Source organism: Paecilomyces variotii (assembly GCF_004022145.1).
Source record: "Paecilomyces variotii strain CBS 101075 chromosome Unknown C8Q69scaffold_6, whole genome shotgun sequence".
Classification (NCBI taxonomy): domain Eukaryota; kingdom Fungi; phylum Ascomycota; class Eurotiomycetes; order Eurotiales; family Thermoascaceae; genus Paecilomyces; species Paecilomyces variotii.
The window spans coordinates 158,850-177,421 of NW_021167145.1; the positions used below are offsets into that span (position 1 = coordinate 158,850).

Consider the following 18,572-nt stretch of genomic DNA (forward strand, 5'->3'; position numbering starts at 1 on the left):
CTACTATGTATACAACATACGATGTCGAATCTCGATGGTACTGCGAATCCGGGGAAGCTTGAGTGGTTCCTCGGCTGTGCATGACCTGCAGGCGAACAAAACGCCAACACAGCAAAAGCCACGAGAATGCGGAGTCTCCAGAAGTACCAGACAGTAGTATTTCCGACTCCCGACTCCCGAGGGTGCCTGTTTGATCACGTGGTGCATTTCTCCAATTATGTCACGTGACACCGATGCGCGCGTCACGCGTCGCGTCGACGGTCCGCGGAACACTGAATGGCTCTGCCACTATTACTATCTCCGATCTCGAGTGCTATCAACAACAGACATAGCAACCGGATTGGGGTTCGTGGCACCACCAAGATGATTCGACAAGATGCCAGTCGTATCGATGCGAAGCGGAGAGCCACTTTGGACTACAAGAAGAAGCAGTTCGCGGCTCCGACGTATAAGCAACAGGATTACCCGTATCGGTTGAATTTCTACGAGATCCCGCCGACCGCAGAGATCACTCTCGAACAATTCGAACAATGGGCTATCGACCGACTGAAGAGTATGCACTTCCATCTTTCCTCGACGATCTACATGTCTGACAGTGGCTCCAGTTCTTGCTGAGATTGAAGCATGTTCGTTTCGCAACAAGACGGCCGCCGAAACCGCGGCCCATATCACCCCTCTCCTGCAGAAATTCCTCCCTCTTTCCTCCAATACATCGTCCGCATCCGGTGCCGCGGACCAGCGATTGAAGAATGAGCGGCAAAAAGATCATTACTCTCACTTTATCCTGCGCCTCGCGTTCTCGGCCACCGAGGACCTGAGACATCGATTCGTGCGGGCAGAAACTATGCTCTTCAAATTTCGTTTCCAACAGGATGATTCCAAGGAGCGACGTGCCTTTATCGAGAGCCTAAACCTCGACTGGGAGGTCGTCAGTGATGAGGAGAAACGCGAACTAGCAGAGAACCTCGTCAACGCGACACCAGGCCTGCGTCGCTTGGACGACGAGAGCTGGTACAAGGTCGACTGGGAAAGAGTGCCAGAGCTGGTTGAACGACGATCGGTCTATTTGAGAAAGGGAAAGGCATACGTTCCCGGCAGAGAACAATTGAGTATGATTATCGCAGAATTTACCGCACGGCTGGAACGGGCGATGGAGGTATGATCATGCAATCCAGACCGAGATACGAGATTTTCTTGCTAAAGTTATCTAGCTCACTAGCAGGGCCCTCCCTCGTTTGGATGAGGATGACCGTCTCACTCCAATCTTGAACCATTTGTCGAAGAATTTCGGCAGTGCAGACACCGTCTACTCAGAAGGTGAAGGTGTCGTCGATGGTGCGCCCATCACTGCGTCTTCCATCGACCATCTTTCTCAGCACTTTCCGCTATGCATGCGGAGCCTGCATATGACGCTGCGCAAGAACAATCACCTGAAGCACTTTGGTCGTCTACAGTATACGTTGTTCTTGAAAGGCATCGGTTTATCATTGGAAGAGTGTATCGTCTTCTGGCGTCAGTCTTTCAAGGGCTTTACGGACGATGAGTTCAACTCCAGATACAAGTACAATATCCGCCACGCTTACGGTGATGTGGGTGGAGATGCCAACCGCAGAGGCAGAGGGTATCCTCCCTATTCGTGTCAAAAGATCTTGGGCGAGTCGGGACCCAGTGTTGGCCAAACCCATGGCTGTCCATACCGACACTTTTCTGTGGACAATCTGATCGTACTCCTTCAGTCCACCGGAGTACACGACAAGGATGTTCTCCGCGGCGTAAAAGAGGATGTCGAGAAGACTCGCTATCATATCGCCTGCAACAGAGTCTTCGAGTGGGCGCACAAGGCGGAGATCAAGAAAGTCAAGGAAGACGGAACGTGGAATCAGACCGACCTCGATACTATCGTTCACCCTAACACTTATTTCAAGCGCAGCTACCTTCTGAAGCAGCTCGGGAAACCACCCAAGGGGAACAACTAGGAAGAAGGAATAGACGACGGACGAATTGACGGCAGCTTGTTCATAATATGCATGTTCTGGGATGACTCGGTAAACCAAGGATTTCATACGGCGTTCTGGCGTGCTTATCTTTTTCATTTCAGGCAGAGGTACAGATAGCCCGAAGTTCAAATTATATCATTCCTTTTTTCCCCGCAAGACATGAGATGACATGGCGTAGACCAGTTCGCTCCTTACAGCATGCCATAGCCATAGCCTTTCTGAACTCTTCAGCGGCATGTTTAAGCCATGTTTTACTACGAATGGACTGCAGAAATTTATGTAACCGCGGCTGATTCCCAATTCATCAACAAGGATCGAAACGACCTTTCAAAGCCAGGTGCCCAGCGATGGGTAATTTGTTCTACGCGCGACGCGAAAACAGCCTCATCATTGATTTGACAGAGGTTGACATCAGTAATGTGATTGTAAGTCGGCGTAACAAAATGTAGATGAAGAAGAAAAGAAAAAGAAAAAGAGGAAATTCGGCGGGTGGAGAGAATTTAAGCAGTCGGGACTTAGCGCCAAGCCCGGGTGGCTGTAGAGACCAAAGATGCTGCAACCTGGCTTCATGCCAGAAGGCCAGGTTCACAAAACATAACGCATCTCAGGACCAAGCCCACGTCTCTCGAAGGACAATTAAGGGTTTGCCTGTCACGAGAAACGATTATGCTACAGGCAAAATATTCTTGATTTCTCTTCGAAGTTTACGAGCTGCTTGTTTTTCCAACTTCCTATACCCTGTTGTGTATACCACTCCGAATCGGCACCTGATTGAGAGCAGCCCGCCAACATGGACTACGAGGCCTTGAAGGACCAATGGAGCGATGTGGAGGACCGCGATGGCATTAGGCTCAGCTGGAATACGTTTCCTAGCTCGCGCATGGTTTGTATAACTGAATGTATTCTGCGCGCTACTTAACTGACTTCGCGCGCAGGAAGCGTCCCGCCTGGTCGTGCCCATCGGAGCCATGTATACTCCGCTGAAGGAGAAGCCCGATTCTCCTTTGCTTCAGTACGAGCCGGTCACTTGCAAGCCTCCCTGTAAGGCAGTTCTGAATCCCTACGCGTATGTCCATCACAGTTACCCTATATCGTTCCCCCAAGTTCTGGCTGACAACTGATAGCAACGTTGACGTCCGAGCTCGTATCTGGATATGTCCCTTCTGCTTGATGCGCAACCCGCTTCCTCCCCACTACAAGGATATCACAGAGAATGCGATTCCGCCAGAGCTTCATCCTCAGAGTACGACTATCGAGTACCAGCTGGCTCGCCCCGCCCCAGCACCTCCAATCTTCATGTACGTCGTGGACACATGCCAGGAGGAAGACAGCTTGAAGGCCTTGAAGGACTCGCTCGTCATGAGCTTGTCATTGCTCCCTCCAAATGCGCTCGTTGGTCTGATTACTTTTGGCACAATGGTACGCACATGACTGGTTTCCGACCCGCGCGGTCTCATAAACACGGCTAATGTGATTCTAGGCTCAAGTCCATGAGATTGGCTACACGGAGTGCGCAAAGTCCTATGTCTTCAGAGGAAGCAAGGACTACACTGCCAAGCAGGTGCAGGAAATGCTTGGACTTCTTGCCCCCGCTATGCGTCAGCCCATGCCTCAGCAGCCTGTCCGGCCACACCCACCCGCGGCCCGATTCTTGCTACCCGTCCAGCAAGCGGAATTCCAGATTACAAACGTCCTCGAGCAGCTTCAACATGACCCATGGCCTGTTGCTAATGACAGAAGACCTCTGAGATGTACTGGCGTTGCTTTGAGCGTTGCTGTTGGTCTCTTGGAGACTTCGTTCCAGAACGCCGGTGGACGTATCATGGTCTTCACCAGTGGACCGGCCACCGAAGGTCCTGGCCATGTTGTTGGGCCTGAACTGAAGGAGCCGATGAGATCCCACCATGACATCGACCGGGACAACATCAAATACTACAAGAAGGCGGTTAAGGTGAGCAATGTCCGAGTTTATCTCCCAATTTCCTGCTACTAACAAAGTTAGTTCTACGACGGCCTTGCCAAACGAGCTGCTCACAACGGGCATATAGTCGACATTTTCGCCGGAGCTCTCGACCAAGTTGGTCTCTTGGAAATGAAGAATCTCGCAAACCACACTGGTGGTCATATGCTCCTTACTGACAGCTTCACGTCATCACAATTCAAGCAGTCGTTTGTCAGAATATTCGACAAGGACCAGAATGACAACCTGCTAATGGGATTCAACGCCTCGCTGGAGGTTCTTACGACCAAGGAGCTTAAGGTTACTGGTCTTATTGGCCATGCAGTCTCTCTCAACAAGAAGTCCAGTTCTGTCGGCGAGACTGAATGCGGTATCGGTAACACCTGCGCCTGGAAGATGTGCGGTATTGACCCCGCCTCCAGTTATGGCATTTACTTCGAGATTGCCAGCCAAGGTGGTCCGGCTCCCATGCAGCAGGGACCTCAGAGGGGCATGATGCAGTTTTTGACCTATTACCAACACTCCTCTGGGCAATATCATCTCCGAGTTACGACGGTGGCACGGAACCTAAGCGGACCGGCTGGTGACCCTACTCTTGCACAGTCGTTCGATCAGGAAGCAGCCGCCGTCCTAATGGCGCGCATTGCTGTATTCAAGGCGGAAGTCGATGACGGCCCTGACGTACTGAGATGGGTCGACCGAATGCTCATCAGACTTTGCTCGCGCTTCGCAGACTACCGAAAGGATGATCCTTCATCTTTCCGCCTGGAGAAGAACTTCACCCTCTACCCTCAGTTCATGTTCCATCTTCGACGTAGTCAGTTCTTACAGGTCTTTAACAACTCTCCCGATGAAACAGCATTCTACCGACACGTCCTTAACCACGAAGATGTGGGCAACTCTCTTATTATGATTCAGCCCACGCTGGACTCTTATTCCCTGGAACATGAGGGCAGTCAGCCCGTCCTTTTGGACTCTGCCTCTATCCAGCCTACCCACATCCTCCTGCTGGATACCTTCTTCCATATCCTTATCTTCCACGGTGAAACGATGGCTGCATGGAGAAAGGCTGGTTACCAGGACCAAGAAGGTTACGAGAACTTCAAGACTATTCTTGAACAACCTAAGGAGGACGCAAGGGTAAGTTCCAAAAGGATGATTACGATTGACCAGAACATCGCTAATGCCATAACAGGAGCTTATTTCCGACCGTTTCCCACTTCCCCGCTTCATTGTCTGTGACGCTGGTGGCTCGCAAGCGCGTTTCCTGCTTTCCAAGCTCAACCCGTCGACGACTCACTCCACCGGAGGATATGGTGGAGGTATAAGTGCACAGACCATCTTTACTGATGATGTCTCGCTACAGACTTTCATGGAGCACTTGATGAAGTGAGTAGTTCCGGCTCGTCATAGTGAACATTGCTAACCATGTCTTTCAGGCTTGCCGTGTCCGGAACCAACTAGACATGACGAGGAGATGATAGTAACTCAGAAAGGGCGGTTAAACGTCACATATTCTAGTCATGTGTATCTTTAGCGCGAAGTCCTCGTTTCCATACCGGCAATATATTCCATTGAATGATTAATACAAAACAGACAGTTTAGCTATTTTAGCAGCAGGTTGACAGTCTTTATCGTGCTTTGTAAAACGGAATTACAGTAGTTGTCGTAAATCCCATGAGCTTAGAGTTGTGATTGGACAATATAAGTGATCACATGACCCTGTAGGGTTAAGCCCTTATGAATCACCAATTTTGGGAAAATTCGCTTAGATAGCGCAGCCGTTAGCCCAACTACTAATCTCAACCATCTTCACGTCGGGAGCTTTCTTTCTCTTCCTCGACAACCACCACCTTTCGAACTTTTTCCCAAGGAAGATAGACGACCTTTCGCACTCGCCATGCGTAAGTATCATCTCCTTGGATGGCATAAGCCAGGCGACTAACATTTCTCCTATTGGGTAGCTCCTAAGTTCGATCCCAATGAGGTGAAGATCATGTAAGTTCCAGCCCTTCTATGCGCTCAGTGTCGCAAATGCTGACCATTTCTTCTCTTATAGCCACCTGAGGGCCACTGGTGGTGAGGTCGGAGCCCAGTCTGCTCTGGCCCCCAAGATCGGTCCTCTCGGTCTGTCTCCCAAGAAGATTGGTGAAGATATTGCCAAGGCCACCGGTGACTGGGTAAGGAGACGAACAGACAAATTCGCGTTTGGAAGGAAGCATTATAGCTAACAACTGCTGTTCTTGCATACAGAAAGGTCTCCGTGTCACCGTCAAGCTCACCATCCAGAACCGTCAGGCTCAGGTCTCGGTTGTCCCCTCCGCCTCTTCCCTGGTCATCAAGGCCCTGAAGGAGCCCCCCCGTGACAGGAAGAAGGAGAAGAACATCAAGCACACCAAGAGCATTCCTCTTGATGAGATCATCGACATTGCCCGCATCATGCGCAGCCGTTCCTTCGCCAAGGAGCTGAAGGGTACCGTTCTCGAGATCCTCGGAACTGCTTTCTCCGTCGGTTGCCAGGTCGATGGCCGCAGCCCCAAGGATGTCGGTGACGACATCAAGGCTGGCGAGATTGACAGTATGTTCACTCAGTAATATGTCTTCTTGGTCAAAATGCTAACGAGGACACAGTTCCCTCCGAGTAAATGTTCGATAATGAAACTGGCGATCATTTTTCTCGTTTGTAACCACATGCAGATGTAATACCCTGCAGGGTCAGATACGAGAATATGATAGCTTCAAAAGATTTATGAGACACGACCTTTTCCTTTTTTGTGTTCATCTGCTCCATCGTCGCTCAAACAAACCCGCTGATGCTTTCGTCCATGCGTTCCCTTTCAGGCTGGCCCCAGCCCCCTCGTTCCTCTTCAGTTCCCTCGCTTCCCCATAGCGATTCGGACGACAGGCGAATGACTATTTCAAAGCTTGCGAGCTCAGTCTCCGACCTTTGCCACACTCTGGCCCTTACCGTCCTTTCCCATCTGGGATTGGTAAACATTCCTCCACGGTATAGGCTTATTTTGGTGCAAAGAAGATCAACTTCAGACCCATTACTCACCGCGGTATCTTCAGGAGGGAGACTTTGTCTCTCTCCCGTGGATACAGTGGTCCATATTTCGGGCCGACATGCCATCCTGCTAGATGGATTATGGGCTTCATGTCCCTTGTAGGCTTTTGCGTAGACCAGTCGATAGCTATATATATCATATACTCGATTCAGACAATATTGACCAAAAACAAATTCCTACAGTAACTACAGTAGATTCTTCATTCCTAAGAGGATCACTCTTTTCCCAACGACCATCTTGTAGTCTGACCTATTTCTTCTCTTCCCTCCGCTCCCGACCATCCCGCCGCTTCAAGCCACAGGACCACCGGTCTATGGGTTTCTTTCTCAAAAACTGGCCGAACCTTCAACAAAAGCATTCGGGGATCCCGATAATAATAATAATTTGCCCAAGCCCACGAACCGCGCGGAAAGCCCCACTTTCTATCGCTTAAACGAAGCGGAGACTGGAAAGACAGAGAAGGATCTCCTGAGTCCTGACTCGATTTTAAGTTTTCATCCATGTAGTTATCCGGATTCGATTGGGAAAGCCATAGACTACGCTCCGTAGTACTAAGTAGAAGTAGATAGGAAAGTAAGCCCGAAGAAAGAAAGAAGAAAGAAAGAAAGAAAGAAAGAACCTATTGTCCCTATACAGGTATGGAAAATATGTAATTAGTAAATGCAGTTGATTGAAAATCTGAGGGTCTCCTATGGTATACTTCGGCTCGGAATGAAAGGGTTTAACTATTCTTTTTCTTTTTCTTTTTCTTTTTCTTTTTCTTTTTCTTTTTCTTTTTCTTTTTGCCCTCACTAATTAACTGGAAACTGACTACAGTAGTGATATCTCTATCAAACCTAGAAAGAAAGAAAGAAAGAAACAAGAAGAATGTGTATATATCCGGCCGGGTTATATTAATGCTTTATATAAATAGGGAATAATACAGTGACTAATAACTAATAGTTAACTAGTTAGCTATTCTCTCTATATCTAATTATTACATAGCAACTACTAGTTCCTACATAACTAGTTAACTACTAGTTGATAATAATAATAATAATAATAATTACCATTTAACTCAACTACCAGCTACTAAATAATAATACTAGTTCTGTGGCAAATACAAAACTATCTGCCCGGATCTGCATGGATGGGATAGGGATCGGATAGCCAAGTCACGTTCATGTCATGCGATGCGATGTGTTGTTCAGCAGCACGTGTGTAAGGATTTCTTTGCGTTTAGGTTCACCTTACTACTTAGTTAGAAAGGAAGCTAGGTTAACTAGTTATAGGTTATAGAATAACTACCCAACTAATTATTTATCACCTTGCTCTTTTGCTGCTGGTTTCACTTTGGGAAATGGAAGGTATAGATAGGGTTTATTTATACCGCGCGTGTGAGGTATACTATATGGGGAGGCGAGCCGTTAAGGAAAAGGAAGAGTGCGAAGATTGTAAAGAAGAGAGTAAGGGATCGGATCCGTGCTGTGTGTTTGTTTGTTTGCTGGGGTTACAACTGTCATTATAGGCGTTGATTCTAGTGTGCATACATAACTAACTAATAGGATGCGTATCTATAGCTATATGTATGAGTTGGTTGGTTAGCTTCCGACTGTGCAGGGATAAGTTAGTGGGTTGATGAGTTGGATAAAGCTACAGAGAGTAAGTAGTACTATGTATTTGATACATATGGATCTGTGGCAGTATGTATGTATGTAGAGATGTATGCATGTATGTATGTACGTACGTACGTACTCTGAGTAGAGTGGACGGTGCCTGATAAGCAAGTAAGCACGTGCATGTGCTGTACATATGATGAATATGTATTCGATACATGCCATGTGAAGCTGGAGGGTTGGCTGCATTCTGAGGTATGTGGTTGACTAGACCAGTAGTATAATATAAGAAATGGGGGATGGACCATGGGAAGATTGCAGAGTATTGGTATACTGTTACATCCCTGAGTTGTAGTATGTATGTATATTCCACGTAGAGTACGTACTGCATCTCTTACCTGAAGTAGATAAAAAGGTAGATTCTCTACAGCGGAAGAAAGCAGAGGGTTTCGATATCATCCACGAAAAGTATCCACAAATGACCACGCGACACATCGAGTTGTCTTCCGCTTAGTCTATGTGCTAGAAGCTCAAGCCATGTACATACATAACGTGGTCTCCCCCGGCAGGCAGCTACTATGTAAAATCAACGGAAAGATCCCAGATAGGACAACCTGAGACGGCAGTAGAAGCACGAAAATGGAAATCGAACGTGTCCTCGTGGTGGCGGTTTGACCTTGCTATAACCATCTAGCGGTCTCTTCACTCGCTAGTTATCTATACCATCCATACGAATGCTGGTACCCACTTAACTATGGACCAGGATCTGGAGGGGGGGCGTGTGCTACAGTAATGGAGCAACGCAACAAGATAGATCGTCAGCCACATGAAGACTGAGGCTAGTTAGTTATTATTGATTAGAGTACTATAATCTTACTATCTCCGCCTGGTCCGTTGGATAGTGCCGCCACGGGCCTGCGCAGAAGGGGCGGGATCGGACAGCGCGCTGGGGTCACACAGCAGGATGGATGGATTGGTGCAGGCTGAACTGAACACCTACAAGGGGAGAAAAAAAAAAGGTTCTGCCTTTGGGGGATGCTCTCTCTTGGCGTAAAAAGGACGCAACGAGTGCGGTCTGATCGTCAAATCGAAAGTCTGACGATCAACCCCGGGACCAGTGGTGATTTGCTATTTTTTTTTTCTCCTGTCTGGGATTATATGCGGGGTGTTAGTTGGATGGTCAGGGGCCTGACCTTACCGGTAAATATGGTAGAGTATGTACATCGAATGAAATCGTCATACTTGGCCTGTTCAACGTTCATGAGAGGGTTAGACTAGAGTAATTTACTTGCGAGTCGGGTCTTTTGAAATTGATGGAATGAGTCAGTGAGGTCCTGTTGAGTTGAAGGTCGCGTCAATCTCATACCATACGTGGCTTGGACGGCTGAGAGTGATGCTATTCGCTGGGGACTTTGGCATCCCTCGTGTATCGATCAGTGTCAGTGTTCGCAGTTGGCACGTTCCCCTCCACACAAGGATGCGGGAGGAATGCAACAGAGGCTATGAACTCTACTCTGTATTCTTTTGAGTCGACGTTTGTAACGATCAGGTGCTCGTTTGGTCCTCGAGAGAGAGATTGGCTTATGACAGGCGGGATGCATATCCGTGCTTGTCAGGGAAGAAGAGAAAGAAGAAGAAGAAGAAGAAGAAGAAGAAGAAGAAGAAGAAGAAGAAACAAGATAGATACGATACCTATGGTACAGTCTTCGTCTTCTCTACCTATCTAGGATTCTAGTCGACGTGATGGATTGGACTTCACCAGATCTGATACATTCCCCAGAACTTTGCGATATGGATAGATATTATATATTATATTAAAATTAAATACTTCACTTCTAGGCAGTCATCAAAGCATTTTAGCTCGCCAGCTGATCGCTACCCGATTGAAACGAGTTAACTTATTATCTACAGCGATCCAGATACCCGCTGGTGGGGTCGACCAAGCGTGTCGTCATCCCGATCTCGTCGCAAAAAAAAGGAGCGAGTTGACGACGGTTCGGTCGATGGACTGCGATGGTTGCTTCTCTGGCGTTCCAGATGGGGGTTGTAAATATAGAATCCCAGGCGATAGTCAAACATTCTGCACTTTCCACCCCCAGACCATGACCCGCTTTCTGGATTTCACGAAACCCATCTTCATTTCCTCCTTTTTTTTTTGTGCCCTTTGTATCGGGGTTTCCTGCCTTTGTGACATTTTTTGTCTATTTTGTCTTTTTTTTGTCTTTTTTTTGTCTTTTTTCTTTTTCTTTCTTTTCTTTCTTTGGAACTCGACGAGAGTGGGCTCCTCATACCAGGGCAGAAAAAGAAGAAGAAGAAGAAAGAAAGAAGAGACTGGGAGGGGGTCTCCATAGCGGGTGTGATAGGAGGGCGTGCAGCGTTCAAACTTCAAAGAAACGACTGGAGGCCGATCAGCACAGCGAACGAAGCGGGCTGGTGACATCGACGATGGCCAGTCTGCGGCCTGCGGGAGCCGATACGCTGCTTGTGGCTCCACTGCTGGCCGCTGGAGGGCTGCCACAATGTGGGTCGGGCGGACCTCTGGCGTTCTGCCCGTTTCCACCGGCGGTTGTTGGCGCTGCCATAGGTTGCTGTGGCATGGGGGAAGTTCACAAGGGGGTTTTTTACCATAGTTAACTTGATGGTTACGGAGTAGTTGACTCCATAGAAAAAAGCGGCCAGGGACATGGATCAAAGATGATGGTCAAGTTGGTCAACCCACAGAAGGTGCCAGATCGTCTTCCCGCCGTGCAAGGGCTGGAGCAGATGGGCAAGCCACAGCTTTCCCGTATACTGTAATAACTAACGAAGTATCGATTTACCTATATTATTATCATCTCAACGCCCCCGGGCGTCTAACCGCTTCCACACCGGCTCCACCGCTTCTATATGGTACGCCCCAGAAGGCCAACTTCATCTAGAGCTTCGCCTTCTTGATGATTCTTTTTCTCTGTGGGGACGTGCTGGCTTTCTCTCGTGCAATCAATTAATTGATGAAATCTACTTATTTACTTAATTATTCCTGCACAACATACATACATAATTAACTCTGACGTTCCCAACGACTCGAGCTCGAGTTAGTTACCACTGTGACTGCTCGTTGGTTACTTAGTTACAACTGCTACGGAGTACTCCGTAACTTACTCTCTCTCTCTCTCTTTCTCCGCTCCCCGCCAACGACCCTCCAGCTGAAACTCCACCAAGATTTTACTGTTGCACGCAAAAAGAAGCATCGACCATTGTCCTCCGATTACGAAAAAACCCAGGACCGTCGGTCGCTCGTCTCTAGTCCTGCTGTGCTACACCACAGGGTCGAATTTTAGGTGCAGCGCCCCGTTAAGCTGACGGGCCAGCGGTGACTGCATTGTTTCCCCCTGTCATTCTCTCCGTTATTGGCGACCGAACGCCCTGCGAAGTGGGTGTTGCGCGGAGCGGAGAGCTGCTGACCGTGGCTGTAACTCTGACCATCCTCTCTCTGCTCTCTTTCTTTCCTTTTGCTTCTCGTTGTCCTGTCTCCCTTGCATGATCGCTTCTGCCTCCCCGGGATTCGACACGATTTCGCCGTTTTTCTGGAAGCTGTCATCGTCGCCTTCTTCCCACCAAGTCCCCTTGAATCGTCCTGGTCTTGCAAACCAACCGGGTACTATGGCCTTCTGACGGCACAGCGATTCCTTTCTTCCAGTGCTGGGGAATGCGATCGGATATACGAATATAGTTCTGGCTCAGGCCATGATGCGGTGTCGGAAACGCTGCAAGGATGCTTGTCGATGATCAATACAGCAAGAGCCAACGGACTTGATTTGTTCGATAGCCGCTTGTATTTTCTCTCTCTACTGACCTGATCGATCTGTTTGTCCCCGGGGGACGACAGACGGTCTAAAAGGGAAAAAAAAAAAAGAAGAAAAAGATGTTGCCCACCGTTGCTCGAATGCCGCAGCTCCAACCACATAATCACCTTGACCACCGAATCTACGATATCCTGAATACTCCATACAACCCCAACGACGCGGCCATGAGACCCTCTCTCTCTCAACACGATCCTCCCAAACACTCCTACCAGTTCGTCGCGCGACCACGTGTGCAGCTCCCACACCCGGTGCAGCGGTCCGACAGCCACGACGTGGTCAATAACTCGAATGTCTCAAGGCTAACGAACAGCGGGGAACATGCGTTGCGAAGGAAGACGCCAAATGGGACCCTCGCGGCGGGCTACGATGGGACACCGGGTGATAGGGCCGTGCAGCCACCAGCAACAAAGCATATCTTGGTCTCCTCTCTCGAATCCGGCCAGCTGCTCACCGGTCTCCCCGCGGACAACTGGCAACCGATGAGCACGGATCAATCGTCGTCGGCGCAGCACATGAGCTTTCCGCCGTCATATAAGCACGACTCGAATGGGCTCCGGGACGATGGACTTCAAAGAGCAACGGGCGCGACCTGGGTTCGTTCTGTGAATTACGTGCCGGGGGTCGACTCGATGTTGCATCAGACTCTGCCCGTGCAGACATCCCAGCGATATTACTTACAAAATGGGCCCTCCGTCCCGACCGTCCATCCCGCCCCGCTCCAGACATGCCTAGGTCCTACCGCGTCGGCGGGATCTGGTCCCTATGGCCCTTACTGGCCGGATGGAGCCTACATCCCATACCGTCCAGCCGCTCTCCGTGATACGCGCTTCCACCAGACAGGCCAGTTTCCCACTCAGGCAGGGCTGAGTGGCCCTCACTTTTACGACCTACACCAACCATCATTCAACACCACGCCTCTTCCCGGCGGTAATCTCTCGAATCCTGGATTCGCCTGGAATCAGTTTCCGGTGGGTGTCAATCCGGAGCCTGTCTTGCAGAGCACTCACCCTGCTCGCCGTTCTCATCAGAAATCCTTTGATACGTTCCATGATCCTCATACCAACCTCTCTACCCACCCGACGAGCAGTAACAACACAGTACCATGGTCTGCTACCCAGCCCGATTTGAGCTTCAGGACGTCCGTAGCAGACGTCAAGTCTCGCACGGGGAATGTAGAATTCAAGGAGAAGGTCCTGACATGGGCTCACGGGGTCTACGTGGACCTTCTTGCAACTCTCCACCAAGCTCGAAGGAACAGCGCCTCGAAAGCGGGCATTGATGGCTATGCTCACCGGCTATCAAGACCGAGCATCTACCCTAAACCACCTCGTCAACCTGGTTTGGATTTTTCGGCCCAGCCCAGTGCCGGGGAGTTGTCGCGCCATAACAGCTATCCGTCCTCGCAATTCGATCTACATGGTCGCAGCCAGCATGGGCTGGGCTCTCGGCACATGGACGGCCTGCATTCGGCCCATGGATTCGATGACAGACAGGCTAATCGTCCGCTCCTCAGTCAAATGCATCACCGAAATTCTGATTCTCACGGCATCAGTGGATACCACCCCTTTCGACGATTGTCTGGCGCCGCTGTGTCCCCATTCGCGACTGGTTTCCGCAATGAAAACTCCACCGTGTCCAGCGCCGTGTCTGCTCTGGAGATGCTCTCTCATCTCTGCATGGAGAGTGGCTGGGAGTGGGTGGATGGAATGCTCCTGGGAGGCTGCTTGGCCTACGGTTTGGGTGACTATCAGAAAGCAATGAGATGGTACTCGAGGATCATCGCTAGGGATGCCACGTAAGTCAAGCCGATGCCCACCCTGTCAAGACACTAATCACTAACGGACACATCTCCCAGACATGTTGAAGCAATCTCAAATCTGGCCGCGACTCTTCTTGCCCTTGATCGCCGCGAAGAGGCATTGCAGCATTGGTTCCGTGCCGTCAAATTACGTCCCGGTTATTTTGAAGCAGTGGAACATCTTATCGGTCTCCTCTGCAGCAACCATCGGGGCAAGGAAGCTGTCAGTATCATCGAATATGTCGAATCCTCACTCCGTGTCTCAAAGAACGGGGACTACTTCCAGACGGACGAACACTCAAGTGGAACCGAGAGCGACAATGAAAGCCGGTCCTCCACGGCATCTGACCTCGGGTCGTCCGATCGAGCGGCGTTCGATTATGAAAACGATCCAGATCAGTATTCTAACTTCAAGCACAGCTCCAGCGATTCGAATTCTGCGGGCTTCGGATCAAGTGGCTATGCGATTCCAGGATCCGACAACGGTCGAATGCTGGCTCTGATCCACGCGAAAGGAAACATGCTTTATGCTCTCGGGGACAATGCAGGTGCAGCAGCAGCATTCGAAGACGCGATTTTGATCGCATCAGGTCGCAGACGCCATGGCATCCAGAGTCTGATCAGGAAGATTCTCGCGGCCTTTACGGACAGCTCTCGCAACGGATACTCCCTGCCCGTTGAATTATATGATGCCAAGGCCCCTGTTCTGCTGTATCCGGAGAGAGCCCTGCAGACGGCCAAACTGATCTTCGGACCGTACGGCAACCCTCCGGGTTTCAGATATGTTCCTGATGGTCTGGCAAGAAAGGCGGCTATATCGACCACCAGCAATTCACTGTTGTCGCTGGCAAAGATATACCAAGATGGGATGGCTAATCTTTCCGCCCCCGGAGCCACCAGGGCACCTTGTGGCGTCCGAGATATATTGGCTCTCTACTATCTCTCGCTGTCTCTTCAGCCTAGTCCATCCACTGCGAATAATGTTGGCATCCTACTTGCCAGCATTCAACAGAGTGGTCCGGTCAGAGTGCCTAGACGCTCTGCCGCTGAGAGTCAACTCCCAGAGGTTCCCGGTGTGATACCTGGAAGTGGAATCTCGCTGGCGTTGGCGTATTACAACTACGGCTTGAACCTGGATTCGCGACACGCTCACTTATACACTAACCTGGGAAGCCTCCTGAAAGACATTGGCCAGCTCCAGGCAGCGATCAGAATGTATGAGCAGGCCGTCCAGTGCGATAACAACTTTGATATTGCATTGGCGAATTTGGCAAACGCCGTGAAGGACTCCGGAAGGGTCAATGACGCTATTGGATATTACAAGAGAGCCGTGCGAGTCAATCCAGATTTCGCGGAAGCTGTATGCGGGCTTGCGAACGCACTGAATTCGGTTTGTAACTGGGGTGGTCGCGGCGGTATCTCAAATGGCCATGGATTCCGTGATCGATGGCACGTGGATGAAGAAGGGATGCTTCGCGACGCCAATGGAGCTGAGACTGGCTCTGGTTGGATCCAGCGGGTGGTTCAGATCGTTGACCGGCAGCTCAAGGACGGTGAGACATGGGGTTGCGGCTTACTGACACCTACCATGGTGGATCAGCTCTGTGCGCAGCTGTCTCTAGCCATTGGAGAAGACAGGTTCTTGTCTACCAAGAGAGGATCCTTGGCTTCCACCCTTAAAGCGTGGGCCGGCCAGAAATGGGAAGGCTCCCGGATCGTCAGACTCATCGAGCGTGCCATCAGAGCCATAACTTGGCAGTGGTACCAAGACAAGTATGTGTATGGAAAGGAATACCCCCTGGAGAAGTATCGGAGGCCACAGCTCCCCATGGGACTTTCTCCACCTAATGCTCCGACTGTTCTCCCGTTCCATACATTTACTTGCCCGCTCTCTGCCAAACAAGTCCGCCACATCTCGCAACGCAACGGTTTGCGGATCTCGTGTTCTACTCTTCGCTCTCCATGGCTACCTCCCACAGTGTACAGACCTCCGGCTCCGCCCAACCCTTATCTGAAAGTTGGATATGTCTCTTCTGACTTTAACAACCATCCTCTTGCTCATCTGATGCAATCAGTGTTCGGGTTCCACAATCCATCGCGGGTCAAGGCATATTGCTATGCTACCACACCCAGTGACAATTCCGTGCATCGTCGCCAGATTGAGCGTGAAGCCCCCGTTTTCTATGACGCCAGCAGCTGGCCGGTAGAGCGTCTAGTCGAACAGATTGTTAATGACGGCATCCATATCCTTGTCAATCTGAACGGTTACACGCGAGGCGCTCGCAACGAAGTTTTTGCTGCGCGTCCAGCACCGATCCATATGTCTTTCATGGGCTTTGCGGGCACATTAGGAGCCGAGTGGTGCGACTACATTCTCGCAGACGAACTCTCAATCCCCCGTGAGACTTTGAGTCCTCACAAGCGCGATACCCGACTGGAGGATCGTCTGGTCGAGGTTGACCATGGCGAGGAGCTCGAGGATTGGGTCTACGCAGAGAGAATAGTGTACACAAAGCACACTTTCTTTTGCTGTGACCATCGGCAGAGTGCTCCTGACTGCAAGGATCCTCGTCTGACTTGGGACGAAGAGCAAGAGAGGCGCTGGCGGATGCGGAAGGAGCTGTTCCCACAACTGAGTGATGATACTATCATCATGGGTAACTTTAACCAGCTCTATAAGGCAAGGAGTTCCGGTCTATTTCATATATTATGAGATCGTTGCTAACTTATCGTTTCAGATCGAACCCACTACTTTCCGTACGTGGTTGCGCATCCTCGCTCGTATTCCTAACGCAGTGCTGTGGTTATTGCGATTCCCAGATCTTGGTGAACGGAATCTCAGGGAGACAGCTATCGCTTGGGCAGGTGAAGAGACTGCCTCTCGGATAATCTTCACTGATGTCGCTCCCAAGAACACGCATATTGCGCGTGCGAAAATTTGCGATCTTTTCCTCGATACCCCAGAGTGCAACGCACATACAACTGCTGCCGATGTACTCTGGAGCGGAACACCCATTCTGACTTACCCACGATACAAGTACAAGATGTGTTCGCGCATGGCATCCAGCATTTTGTCCAGTGCCCTTCCGGACTCGGAGATTGGGAAGCAGGCTGCTGCGGATCTGATAGCTTCATCGGATGAAGACTACGAGAATAAAGCTATACGTCTGGGTCTCGATCTTCACTACCAACTAGGTAGTCAAGGAAGGGCCACAGGCAGGTTGACGGAACTTCGAAAGATTCTGTTTATGAACAGATGGCAAGCCAATCTATTCGATACCAGGCGTTGGGTCAATGACTTAGAAGATGCATATGAGAAAGTTTGGAAAAAGTGGGTCAATGGCGAAGATGGAGATATCTGGTTATGACGTGCAATGGCGGGATATATACCCTTTTGTCGATTTGTTTTCTGCATTTGTCATTATTTCTGTTCTTTTCTTTTCTCTTTTTTTCTTTCTTTTTGCAGCGGTTTCCCCATATTCAATTCCCCGTTCATGTCAGTTGAGGAATTGTATCATGTTATTTCTTAGTCTTTTTTCTTGTTTGATGTTTCGAGCCTTGTATACTATGATCCATGTATCTGAGATCTTGGTATTGCTCGGTGATATGATTTGACAGGTCATGGCGTTGGGAGTGATCAAGACACACCATCCAACGGAGGTGGCTATGTCAATATGGCTATATGCAATTCTACGGCATCTGAGCCTTTCGTTTTTTTTTTTTTTTTTTTTTTTCCCAATTCGTCTGGGCCCTGACTCGGTTCTTTGGAGAGAATTTCACCATGGGATTTCGCATGCATTATCACACAGAAAACAAAATCCATGGGGCTGCACAGCCAGGCGCTTCTGTATTGTGTTTGTTTTTTTTTTTTTTTCTTTCTTTTTTTCCCCCTTCTGTATTGGTGTGCCATTTCAGCGTCATGCAACATGGGATCTTCTTAGGGTTTGCTTGCTTTTTATCAAGAAGCAACCGGCTATGAAACAGCTAAAGCTAACAGTTACTTGTCACGCCTGATGAATTTAATGACCGCGGATTTTCTCCGCATTGCATTTACCATAAAGCAACTGAGTAATGACTTTTCATCTGTTTATTATGATATAATGATCTCCGTGTACTCAATAGGAAAACACTGTAAAAGCATGATTTTCTGTAAGTTAGCAGCTTTCGTCCGGTTCTTATCTCTGTATTATTATATGATGATGTCTTCTATAGATTTCACTCAGGGGGGAAAGAATCAAGTTGTATTGTTCTTGATGTATTTCATTTCCCAGTACATATAACCATTACATTATTATGTGAAGTACATTGT

General features: G+C 49.4%; 5 protein-coding genes across 5 annotated transcripts; all 5 read left to right on the forward strand.

Moving 5' to 3' along the window:
* Positions 1-290: 290 nt before the first annotated feature.
* On the forward strand, positions 291-2,437 carry C8Q69DRAFT_468013 (DNA primase large subunit). The gene is made up of 3 exons (XM_028630665.1): positions 291-553; positions 606-1,156; positions 1,212-2,437. The coding sequence occupies exons 1-3, from the start codon at positions 364-366 to the stop codon at positions 1,974-1,976; spliced, it is 1,506 nt and encodes a 501-aa protein (XP_028484513.1). The 5' UTR covers positions 291-363; the 3' UTR covers positions 1,977-2,437.
* A 149-nt stretch (positions 2,438-2,586) lies between these two features.
* Positions 2,587-5,689, forward strand: C8Q69DRAFT_468017 (hypothetical protein). Its single transcript, XM_028630666.1, has 7 exons — positions 2,587-2,880; positions 2,933-3,063; positions 3,122-3,416; positions 3,478-3,948; positions 4,000-5,097; positions 5,153-5,346; positions 5,397-5,689. Exons 1-7 carry the CDS (start codon positions 2,788-2,790, stop codon positions 5,419-5,421), a joined length of 2,307 nt encoding a protein of 768 aa, XP_028484514.1. The 5' UTR covers positions 2,587-2,787; the 3' UTR covers positions 5,422-5,689.
* On the forward strand, positions 5,604-6,874 carry C8Q69DRAFT_272625 (ribosomal protein L11). The gene is made up of 5 exons (XM_028626818.1): positions 5,604-5,861; positions 5,922-5,955; positions 6,017-6,137; positions 6,211-6,535; positions 6,589-6,874. Exons 1-5 carry the CDS (start codon positions 5,858-5,860, stop codon positions 6,600-6,602), a joined length of 498 nt encoding a protein of 165 aa, XP_028484515.1. The 5' UTR covers positions 5,604-5,857; the 3' UTR covers positions 6,603-6,874.
* Positions 6,875-11,065: 4,191 nt separating this feature from the next.
* Positions 11,066-11,538, forward strand: C8Q69DRAFT_444827 (hypothetical protein; the record flags this gene model as incomplete). Its single annotated transcript, XM_028629024.1, has 2 exons — positions 11,066-11,141; positions 11,300-11,538. The coding sequence occupies 2 exons, from the start codon at positions 11,066-11,068 to the stop codon at positions 11,536-11,538; spliced, it is 315 nt and encodes a 104-aa protein (XP_028484516.1).
* Positions 11,539-12,524: 986 nt separating this feature from the next.
* Positions 12,525-17,631, forward strand: C8Q69DRAFT_486797 (O-linked N-acetylglucosamine transferase OGT; the record flags this gene model as incomplete). The annotated part of the gene is made up of 3 exons (XM_028631937.1): positions 12,525-14,260; positions 14,321-16,943; positions 17,002-17,631. 3 exons carry the CDS (start codon positions 12,525-12,527, stop codon positions 17,629-17,631), a joined length of 4,989 nt encoding a protein of 1,662 aa, XP_028484517.1.
* Between the last annotated feature and the right edge of the window lie 941 nt (positions 17,632-18,572).

Coding starts and splice junctions, on each gene's coding strand:
- C8Q69DRAFT_468013 (XM_028630665.1), top strand. CDS start 364: ATGATTCGACAAGATGCCAGTCGTATCGATGCGAAGCGGAGAGCCACT. Junction 554..605: donor GGCTATCGACCGACTGAAGA/GTATGCACTTCC, acceptor CAGTGGCTCCAG/TTCTTGCTGAGATTGAAGCA. Junction 1,157..1,211: donor GGCTGGAACGGGCGATGGAG/GTATGATCATGC, acceptor AAAGTTATCTAG/CTCACTAGCAGGGCCCTCCC.
- C8Q69DRAFT_468017 (XM_028630666.1), top strand. CDS start 2,788: ATGGACTACGAGGCCTTGAAGGACCAATGGAGCGATGTGGAGGACCGC. Junction 2,881..2,932: donor CGTTTCCTAGCTCGCGCATG/GTTTGTATAACT, acceptor CTTCGCGCGCAG/GAAGCGTCCCGCCTGGTCGT. Junction 5,098..5,152: donor AACCTAAGGAGGACGCAAGG/GTAAGTTCCAAA, acceptor ATGCCATAACAG/GAGCTTATTTCCGACCGTTT.
- C8Q69DRAFT_272625 (XM_028626818.1), top strand. Junction 5,956..6,016: donor CCCAATGAGGTGAAGATCAT/GTAAGTTCCAGC, acceptor CTTCTCTTATAG/CCACCTGAGGGCCACTGGTG. Junction 6,138..6,210: donor CCAAGGCCACCGGTGACTGG/GTAAGGAGACGA, acceptor TCTTGCATACAG/AAAGGTCTCCGTGTCACCGT.